At 37.6% G+C, this 11,265-nt stretch overlaps 2 protein-coding genes across 2 annotated transcripts; one reads left to right on the plus strand and one right to left on the minus strand.

The window, feature by feature from the left end:
• The first annotated feature begins 3,134 nt into the window (after nucleotides 1–3,134).
• On the plus strand, nucleotides 3,135–5,918 carry LOC122307283 (proline dehydrogenase 1, mitochondrial-like). The gene is made up of 4 exons (XM_043120053.1): nucleotides 3,135–3,904; nucleotides 4,481–5,126; nucleotides 5,222–5,462; nucleotides 5,552–5,918. Exons 1-4 carry the CDS (start codon nucleotides 3,401–3,403, stop codon nucleotides 5,589–5,591), a joined length of 1,431 nt encoding a protein of 476 aa, XP_042975987.1. The 5' UTR covers nucleotides 3,135–3,400; the 3' UTR covers nucleotides 5,592–5,918.
• Nucleotides 5,919–7,377: 1,459 nt separating this feature from the next.
• Nucleotides 7,378–11,265, minus strand: LOC122307282 (probable inactive ATP-dependent zinc metalloprotease FTSHI 3, chloroplastic). The gene is made up of 4 exons (XM_043120052.1): nucleotides 9,923–11,265; nucleotides 9,197–9,520; nucleotides 8,471–8,771; nucleotides 7,378–8,331 (listed from the first exon to the last, which is right to left on the minus strand). Exons 1-4 carry the CDS (start codon nucleotides 11,030–11,032, stop codon nucleotides 8,132–8,134), a joined length of 1,935 nt encoding a protein of 644 aa, XP_042975986.1. The 5' UTR covers nucleotides 11,033–11,265; the 3' UTR covers nucleotides 7,378–8,131.

The raw sequence follows: 11,265 nt of genomic DNA on the forward strand, positions 1-11,265 counted from the left end.
TTCTGTGCAAAATTAGAGTTGGTACTATAGACTGGGATTGGGAATAGGAAAATAATAGCTACAATGAGAAAGAATAGAAACTTGTTTTTAGATCCTCTGCTACATAAACATATGCTACACTTCAAGCTACCATTTTCGGCATTGGGCTAGGATCAGACTTCAAAAGATCATTCTTTTGAAAGTGATGCATTACAAGCTGTCAAGGCCATTAATGGCACAAGAGAAAACTGGAACAACAAGGGGACCTTAATTACTAATGTAAAAAACATGCTTATTCTCTAGGCAAAAATGATTTGGTTATTTAAAATGTAATTATTAAGTTAGAGGAAACTCGTGGTTGTATTGAATCTGTATTGTAGAGATACCCGCTAGATTTGTAAATGACATATATCTGATAAAAACTCAACTTGACTCGGCTAAAACTTATTAAGGCCTGCTCATTTATACTCGAGTCGACTCATTAACTCAACTCAATTAAAACTCATTCATATATTGATAAATATATACATACACTTATGTATATATACATATATATATGTATTTGCTAATAATATAAGCATACTACTTTTATCATTAAATATATAATATGTAATCTAATTACTTATGTCTATTTAGTGAATATACTTCATAGATATATTTTATAATTTGTATAATAATTAGTCGGTAAAATTTAATAATTTCATATACTAATATATGAGAACTATATATGAAATAGATATATGTTATTATATTAAGTGTATGTATTAATAATATATATGCATATAATATATTGTTATTTGGGATAAATATCAACTAGTTAAATATTAATTATTTATAAATTTTTTAAAATTTTATAATTCAATAGAGATTCTACTTATTAGTTGTATAAATTCAATATTAGAAATTTTATTTATTTATTTGATTAATTATTAAATCTTATTCAAAAATAAAATAAATAAATAATTTGAACTCGAGCTCGAGTTGAGAGTTTAATTTATCGAGTCGAGCTCAAACAAAGAATAAAAAAAAAAAATTCGAGTTCGAGTATTTTGAATCGAGCCGAACTCGACAAACCAAAGACCGCTCGGCTTGATTATAGTCCTAAATAGATAGTTTAAAATAAAAAATAAAAAAATTAGCAAAACTAATTTAGAGATCAGATGCTATTGACCATTGATCATGCTCTGTCATTACACAAAGGGCTCATTAAGCGAGATGTTACTTACCCAAAAGCAAAAAACAAAAATAACTAATTGTGTAGCACTAATTTAATCCAATAATTCAACTTTTTTTTTTAGGAAAATATCATCATTCATTCATTCATCAAGAAAAATTTATATCTATGACTAGATACATGTGAGGATATTTCATATCAACTATTTGGAGCTCCACCAGTACACTACTAGACTAGTCTAAACTTTATTACTGCTAATACTCTTTACAGACAAACATCCAAGAGATATTACTCTATCTAAATAGAGACTTAAACGAAAAATGATGGATTACAGTTTATACTTTATACTAACTCCAGTAGACTTTGACGGTGCGTGGAAGTAACAAGCTTGTCTCTTTGCAGTCACAAAAGTCATATCTTTCAAATTTGATGGTGATGATTCCGATGATTCAGCACGTAAGGCGATAAGAGTTCTTGAAGGGGTGACGCATGAGGATCAAGCGCGGTGATTTTTCACAAAATCACTACTATTCTCTGAACGATTTGTTGCCTGAGAGTCTTTTTATGCTTTGTGCATATTTCGAAAGTTGCTAGAAAATTATAGATCTAACTTTTTTAACTTTAAAGAAAGAAAAATAAACTAAAAAATTAGGAAATTTGAGAGATAAGAGGAAATGAGAAATGGATGAATGAGAGGGGGAACGTGGAGGAAGCTCCTCCAACAAAACTCAGATCTAAAAGCATTTTTTATTTATTCTTTTGGGAGTGAGAGAGAGGGTTCCAAATGAATGGTCTTTGGTCGAGTATTTTGAATTTAATAATTAAAATTAAACTACGACATGTTTATAAAATGTAAATTACACTATGGTCATTATTTTTTAAAAAGAATATCATATATATGTGTAAATATGCTACATGTTCAATGGTGCACAAATCTTGCACCTTCCATTTTCGTCGACATGGGTCGTGATATCTACATTAGTACGTACAACATGCAATTTAATACACCAATCGACTTTTTAAAACGAATGGATCCTAATGGACAAACATAGAATATGAAAACTCGAAGATCATAACAGTAAGTAATTAATTGAAATATTGCATGAATATGAATGTACGTACGATATATTGAATCGACCGGATGATCATGATGGTATGCTTACAGTGCTCTCTCTTTTTATGCATGAATTGATCAATATATTTGTATTATGTATATAGCAACTAATCCATATAATAGCAGCTTCTACTTCTGCTTGATTCCTATCACCCCCATCCATCTTTTCCTACATATATATATATATATAGAGAGAGAGAGAGAGAGAGAGAGAGAGAGAGAGAGAGAGAGAGAGAGAGAGAGAGTTATTAAGAAGCATATATATTTTTGTATTGCAATCATCTTTTCCTCCATTTAGTTGTAAGAATCTATAATGCTATAGCAAGATCCGAAAAAATCAAACATAAACAGAGAGAGAGAGAGAGAGAGAGAGAGAGAGAGAGAGAGAGAGAGTTATCAAGAAGCATTTCTCTAATAAGAAGCATATATATTCCTGGATGGCAACATTGGCAAGCCTCTTTTCCTTCCTTTAATACAGCAAGATCCGAAAAAATTAAACATGAATAGAGAGAGAGGGTAGCAAATATCTTGCTTTGGTCAAATATTATAAAATAGAATCATATATCAGTAAATGACCGCCGCAACCAGGCGCTGTTTCCGATGTACAGAGGGAGAACAGCATGCAGCCACCCCATTACTCCATCAAACCCCCCCCCCCCCCCTGTCTCTCTCTCTCCCATTTAAATTACGTTGACACCATTACAACCATCCATACATTATCAAATTATATTATATTATATTATATTGATCTAATCAAGTCAGGTGTATTTCGTTTTCATGTCCATTCATTTGAATCCTTCTTTTTTCCCTTAATTTCTATATCTATACACTTACCCATATAGTACTATTCCCCGCTTATTTTCATTGCTTTTGAATCCCATCAATTGATGTATTGTTTTGAATGATTTTATAAAAGAAAATTCTCATTTATAGCGTTAATTAATACAGTTGGAGGCGATTATACGCTTTTATTTCACACTATTTGTTGGCTTCCGGCCGCGCACAGTGTCCTTTTGACTCCCCTACATATAGCCCAGGCCGCCCCCGATCGAATCCACAAACAGAGAGACAGACAGACAGACACAGGGAGTCCATTATAAGATTATTGCGAAGAGAGCCGAAGAGATATTTTGATGGCAAACCGTGTTTCAGTTCATTCGAAGCTCCTCAAAAGTATCAGCTATTCCACCGTCCCTCTCACCCACAGTCCTCCTCAACCTAACCTCCCAAGACCCCTCCTCTCCCCCATCATCTCCTCCCTCAACCTCCATGATACTCAGAAGCTCTTCTCTTCCTTACCAACCACTCACCTCTTGCGTGCCTCCGCCAACCTCCACGCCGCTTCCCTCGAGCCCTTTGTCGATTTCGGAATATGGCTCCTCAACTCCAAGCTCATGGACCTCTACTTGCTCCGGGCTCCCATATTCGCAGCCCTCAAGCACACCTTTTACCATCACTTTTGTGCCGGCGAGGACACCGTCGCCGCCGGACACACCGTCCGTAGCCTCCACAGTGCCGGCCTCAGTGCCATGCTAACCTACGCCGTCGAATATGCCACCGACAATGAATCCTGCGATCGCAACTCAGATGCCTTCCTTCACAAAGTCGAGTCCGCCAAGTCTCTTCCATCTTCTTCCGTAAGTTTTCGATCGTACGTCTTCATAACGCAGAGATTAGTTTCATTGCAAAATATTAGATATATAAGATCATTATTTTCAACTAAAAAAAATCATCTCATAAAACGTAAAGAAAATACAAAAAAAGAAAGGTTTTTTGAGATCGAAATTTATTTCTTTTTGCTTCGCAGTGAGATAGAAAAATTGATATTATGAATATTTCCTTGGTTCTTTCTTGTCTTGTATCACGTCACTGATCGCCTGTTTATGGGACGAGGGCCAGTTCAGTCCCAAGTGGCAATATTTATAGGTTCGCCAATAGGGAAAAGCTTCCAGTGTTGTGGACCCACCTGTTAGGGATACAACGGGAAAGAGAGGAACATTGGTAGGGAAAAAAACGTTGTTAAAGCTGTAGAATGATCATTCTGCAAATGAAATTTCTAATCAGTAACTAGAGTCACTAGCACATAGGTTTTTTTTTTTTTGGGAAATTTGCCGTATTTAATCATTCATCATTTTGTTGTGAAGTTGGTTCTGACCGTGTTTATAACAGGAGTAATTGATAATGAAATTTTTTTTTTTTCTATGTTTCAAAAGGTGAGCTCTGTAGTTGTGAAAATCACTGCTATTTGCCCCAAGAAGCTGCTTGAGCGGGTAAGTGACTTGCTGAGATGGCAACACAAAGACCCTTCTTTCAATCTGCCATGGAAACTAGACACCCTTCCCATTTTCTCTGATTCAAGCCCTACCTATCACACCCTCAAAAAGCCAGAACCGCTAACCCCTGAAGAAGAGCATGATCTCCAGTTAGGTCACCAGAGACTGCAAAAAATATGCCAAAAATGTGTAGAAGCAAATATCCCTTTGACGGTTGATGCAGAGCACACACTCGTTCAACCCGCCATTGATTACTTTACGTACTCTTCGGCAATCTTGTACAACAAAGATGATAATCCAATAATATACGGGACTATCCAATGCTACTTGAAAGATGCAAAAGAAAGGTTGTTGCTAGCATCAAAGGCTGCAGATAAGGCGTGTGTTCCCATGGGGTTCAAATTGGTGAGGGGAGCTTACATGCCAAGTGAAATAAAAACGGCTTCTTCCTTGGGATTTGAATCTCCTGTTCACAATGGCATACAGGAAACGCACGCATGCTACAATGACTGTGCTTCTATCATGCTTGACAAGATTTCCAATGGCCCCGGTGCACTCGTTCTTGCAACTCATAATGTTGAATCAGGTGAAGAATCTGAAAGAATATTTCTTGCCAATGTATAATATAAGGCTTCCTGATTTTGAATAATATGTCTAATCCAAGATTTTGATGGTAAATAGGGAGACTGGCAGTGGCAAAAGCTCATGATTTGGGTATGGGGAAGATACATCAGAAGCTACAATTTGCACAGCTATATGGTATGGCAGATGTGCTTTCCTTTAGCCTGAAAAATGCAGGGTATCATGTTAGCAAGTACATGCCATTTGGACCAGTAGAGATGGTTATCCCATACCTTCTAAGGAGGGCTGAGGAGAATAGAGGTGTTTTATCTGCTTCGACCCTTGACAGGCAACTCATGAGGTAAATAAAAGCAACCTGAGAAATTCTTTTATGGCACAAGAGTTTAATACGATGATGTTAAGGTGGAGTTTAAATTCCTCTACATGCAGGAAAGAGTTAAAGAGGAGACTAAGAGCAACTGTTTTTTAAAGGGAGGAGGATGGCTTCGAGTAATCTGTACAAACATTGAAAGAAACTTGAACAAACAGCTGGGAAGTCAATGAAAGTAAGGGTTGAACAGCATACTCTGCCTGATCCACATGGGAATTAATGTTAATTATAAAGGGGAAAGGAAAAAAAGCTACTCCTTACCCATGCACACTCAACCTCCTATTGGAAATCACTATGTTCAATCGTAGAGTTTTATTTTATCATGAATGTTTATCTTTTGTTAAAGTTCATTTTATTTTTTATTTTTTTGCTTGAAACTTGTAGTATCACTCTATGTTTAATCGTAGAGGTTTATTTTATTATGAATGTTTATCTTTTGTCAAAGTTCATTTTATTTTTTATTTTTTTGCTTGAAACTTGTAGTAGCTTATTTCGCACATACCCACTAAAGAGAGACCGAAAAAAGGAGGGAGAAACAAGGGTATGTCTTGGAACCAAAGTAATTCTTGAAGATTATTCAAAAACCTAGAGCTTTTCAAATATTTCAAAATAATAATAATAATATATCCTAAGATGGTCGGCGAGGGGAGGAGAGACTGAGACCACAGAGAAAACTCTTCTTCTTTTCGAGTGAAAGGAATAAATGTAATGAATAGGTCCCCATGTTTACCAAATCTGTCTTGGTCTGGGATGATGAATGAGAAATATGTCCACTATCTTTACAGCTGGGAACTGTTGTTTATCGGCGCTATCGTATGATTCTTATGAAGCATGGCGACTATGAAAGTGGTACCCCCTTATTTATTTATTTTTTTTCTAGGAAATTGAAATTGGGACTTGAGATCTGGACTATGAGTATCCTCAAAATTTGGATTGATGAGTTGGACGGCCACATGCAAACAGACGATCCTTTGATACGGCATCGACAGCGGGATCTCTCAAATCTCAATCCCATACGTTTCATAGATTGTATAGACATTACTTGTTTTAGATATATATATGTTTATGTCACCATATTATTATATAAGATTCCATATAATGCATAGCTCAGGGACAAAAGAACGCTATTTTGCACAAGGGATAACAGTTGATGTTAGAATGATGTGGTAGCAAATTGTCTCTTTTCACACTTTCTTTTCTTTTCTTTTCTTTTTAACACCCCAAACCATTGAGGAATTCAAAACAACAACATCCACGCAGCATCAAATAAGATAGCATTGAGCGATGATGTAAAAAGCACAATGCAAGGAAAAAGTAGCCCTTCGCCCTTCGTACTTCTTAAGCATGCCCTCTCAAAGACTTGTTCTGTCGTCTAATAATCAAAATGCTCTGTCCACCACATATGCGAATAATAGGATGATTTACACCACATCACATGGGTTTTGTGGCTGTCAAAATCCCACCAAGTGGAATTCCAATTAGCTGGGAGATCATAGGTTTTGTCCTGTCAATCTGATATTCTGACTAGACTAGAGCGTTGCATGCACTTCCCACTTGGAAAATGACTTTCAATCACAAGACAACGGGAGCCAACCAACCCATAGAATCCCATCTTTCCACAAGCCAAACAAATTCAACTGGAGAGATTCCATTGGTCGCTGCCACTTTTTCCTTTAATCAGATCCCAAAGCTAGCTCGTTCACACAAGTTATGATGTAATTGCAGTGCAGATATTACAACGATTTCCACTAAAAACGTGGTCCTCCTGGTCTTGCTGATGGAAATAGAACTAGTAATTCTTTACAGTTCAAAACTCGCATACAAAATGTGAAGCTTTCTAAAATGCTGAGAAGGAACTAGACGGAAAAAAGGATGTCAAAAGATATGGTAAAAATATCCAAACGAATTTCCCAAACAAAGATTTATCCGAACCCATACATAACGACCGGAATGGTATAAATAATTCAAACTCATACATGATAGGGATTCCAGACAACACATCCTTTGAGCATCTATATCCCAAACATGTTTCGGTTGTATTTAGCGGCCCATAGGTCCAATGTAAACTGGGGGACTAGCAATCTTGAGAGGTCCGGAGTTCTATTCCAAAGAGGTTGACAGAACTCAATGATCCCTGGACCAGGATAGCACCTCCTCCCCAATAAAGGAAGGATGGAGTAGAGGTCACCTATGTAATCCCAAAGTAGAGCACAAGTTGCATGAGGTGTTCAAGGCACTGTTTGTCAAGGCATTGGCAGCAGGTCCGGCCTTGTGAAGGTAGTTTTCGAGAGCATGGGGCTTCTCTCTCTTTTTTTTATTTTTATTTTTAAAAGGAATGCAAAAAAATTATTAGGTACATGGAGGGACACATCCTAGTCCACACGAAGTATACAAATACACTCGACTAGCTAGAAGAAGAAAAGGAGCAAAATTACTTCCACTCTAAACGATTGGAGATTTGGCAATGGTGTATGCGTTCAACCAAGCTAAGAGCCATCGCCACAACTTCCAAGAATCAAGATGCCTCCAACTGTAGGCGCAGTTTTGTGCCTCCAAAAGCCGTGATATGGATTTCGTTCATTGATAAGTAAAGCCATGATATGCCTCGATAAAACACCAGGCAACCATAAATATAATTATCAGCTGAAAGTTTGATAGCCCAAAGGGCCTTGCAATCCAGCCTGTCCGGTGTCATTTCTTCCCACCAGAGAGGGAATCCATGGGAACAGTTTCCCAAGCTCCTTGCTTAATGTACCGCGTCTCAGCTGCTTATCATTGATGCCAAATTTTGCTCTTTCGATGGCTTGCATTACGTCTTCCATCGACACATTTTCACTACCTGGAAAACCAAGAAGCAATTACATCTACATTTACTGGTCCATTATTCACAAAGAAAACAGAAAATCCACACAGAGTAAAGAAAAGGGGGCAGGGATGGGCAGTTTGAATGATATTGAAGAAGTTTTCTTCAACCTCACCTCTACGAGCAGAAAGCAAAGCAGCTTCATTGACGATGTTTGCAAGATCAGCACCTACAAAACCTGGAGTCAGAGAAGCAACCAGATCACAGATAAGTTGTGTGTCATCTTCTAGCGGAACTCCTCTCAAATGCACAGCCAATATCTTTTTCCTTCCTTCAATGTCTGGTTCTCCTACAAGTACTTTTCTGGAGAAGCGACCAGGCCTACATAGGGCTGGATCCAATGCTTCAGGTCTATTTGTGGCTGCAATAACAACCACTTTCATGTCCGACTCAAATCCATCCATTTCTGTCAGCAACTACAAAAGCAGGAATGGGTATAATTCCGTATAAAAACCAGTTAAAAAAATGGAACTTCCATTGCAAAAAATTGCAAACTAAGCTTTTTGGATCATGAAAGGAAATGATCCAATGATTTTGATGTACAGTAAAAGTATACGCTAAAAAAACAGTAGTCTGGAAAAGAAAAGCAACACTTCTGAGGGGGATGCATATGTTTATTGATAAAAAAAAAAAAAAATCAGAATAATTCTGATTCTTTTCTTTGGATAATTCAGTAGGTTTGACAATAATTTAAACCTTCTGGATAATACGGAATCATGCTCTACAAAATGGAATTACATAGTTATAGTGCAACAGGCTACTTGAACTAAGAACGCATTTGACATAATAGTGATTTAAAAACGAGAACAATGTAAAAATGCTAGTTGATTTGAGTTTTTACCTGGTTTAGGGTTTGATCACGTTCATCATTGAAGCTTCTACCGCGCTTCCCTCCAACTGCATCAAGTTCGTCAATGAATATGATAGAAGGAGCACACTTCCTTGCCGCATTAAAGAGGTCTCGAATACGAGCAGCTCCTCTTCCAACAAACAACTCCACAAATTCACTTGCAGAAACAGGGAAAAATGGCACTCCAGCTTCCCTAGCCACTGCACGGGCTAGTAATGTTTTTCCTGTTCCTGGAGGGCCCACCAGCAATACACCTCTAGGTAACTTTGCTCCTAGCTTCTGATAGTTAACATCTCCTTGCAGGCATGAAACTATCTATACAAGTCAACAGTCAATAAATAGTAAAGGAAGAAAAATACATCGAAAGTCAGAGCCAGCGCACTTAGTTCACATAATCTCCACTTGGACAATAAACAACAGTCTTGTTAGTAAGCTTTCATGTAAACGAAGAAGCTTCCAAATGATTTTTTTCTTTTTGTTTTTGATAAGCAAGCTTTCACAAAAATGTTAATGACAACCGATGAGAAAGCCAAAGGGCCAGTAACATGCATGTGAAGTAAGAGCACTAGATTGTGAAAGATATCCCCAAGAAAGGGGAAAAACACTCATACCTCCTCGTTATCAGCCATGTTAAAGCTACCAATGCAACCATGTCTTATCAAATTAGAAATGCAACAACCTCATGCATTAGATGTAATTTCAAGGAAGGAATCTTACCTCCATAAGCTCCACCTTAGCAGCGTCAACTCCCTCCACATCGTCAAACCCAACCATCTCACTATTAGGTTTCCGTTTTCTTGCTGGACTATTTGCAGCAGAAAGTTGCCGATAAAGAAGCCACATCAAAGGAATCAGAGGAATCCACAAAAATATCACAGTAATTAAAGTACTCCTCATCGACGCCAACACTGATTGAGGGGCCGAGCTATACTTAATTCCCTTTTCTCTCATCAAACTAAGGAGAAATTTTTCATCACGATCAATTTTTCTGGTGGAATAGTGCCACTCTGGGTTAGAAGCTCGAGTACTCAAAAATCTTTTCAATACATTCAAATTCACTACTTGGCTGGCTCTTGTACCGTCATCTGTTGCAACCTTAGCATATTTATTCTGAATGGCAACATTTACTACTGGTGATTCCTCATGTGATTCACCAGTACTCTCAACACCCTCCAAATTTGTATTGTAAAACATCCGACGAGATCCCTCTTCAAATAAAACCCGCGTAACAGACCCATTTTGAAGGCTTAATATCAAGTCTGAATATGGAACAACTTTTGGAGCCGGCGATGCCGATAATTTCAAACACAAATAGAAGACCCCCAATGCAATAGAAATTGAAGTTGAAAGCGCCACTCGTCTTATATTCTTCCGCAAAAGTGTGCCAATATCATTTAAAATAGACCTAATCGAAAGCATTTTTAGTCTTATGCTCAATAACCTTAACCTCGGACGTAATCTTAATGAGAACCTTTTTCTTAATCTCGCAGAATCATTCTCTCTTTTACCTACGTGGGTCTGCTTATCTCCGGTGTGTCCACTACTCAGTGGTTCAATTCCATTGTTACAAGACAATCCACGTTGAGTTTTACAACAACTATAAAACCCCAAGCCAAATTTCCCACCAATCAGCGAACTAAGCTTATTGTTCCAGGACAATCCATGTTGAGATTTCCCACCTCTATAGAACCCCAGAGACGGAAAGTCAAGTGAACTACGCCGCGAACCTCTATATCTTTCCAAACACTTGTTTTCTCCACTACGAGCTCCCAGTTTCTCCAGAGAAATAAGAAAACCATTGTTGCAAACAACAGAAAAACAAGACATCTTATGCTTACTAACCTTAAAACAGGCAAAAAGGTTGAGTTTTGGTAAAACGATAAATTACAATGAGAGAAACACTTGGTAGAGCTGCGACAGACCCGATAAAGTAAATAGCTTTACGGGATATTACCTGGTTCTAACAGCGTCGGGGAATGAGACGGAGATGGAAAAATGGAACTTTCTTTGGCTGCGGAGTGGGAGAAGATAAGAAACAGGGACAGGGCTTTCAGGTTTGA

This window comes from Carya illinoinensis, chromosome 4 (genome assembly GCF_018687715.1).
Source record: "Carya illinoinensis cultivar Pawnee chromosome 4, C.illinoinensisPawnee_v1, whole genome shotgun sequence".
Taxonomy (NCBI): domain Eukaryota; kingdom Viridiplantae; phylum Streptophyta; class Magnoliopsida; order Fagales; family Juglandaceae; genus Carya; species Carya illinoinensis.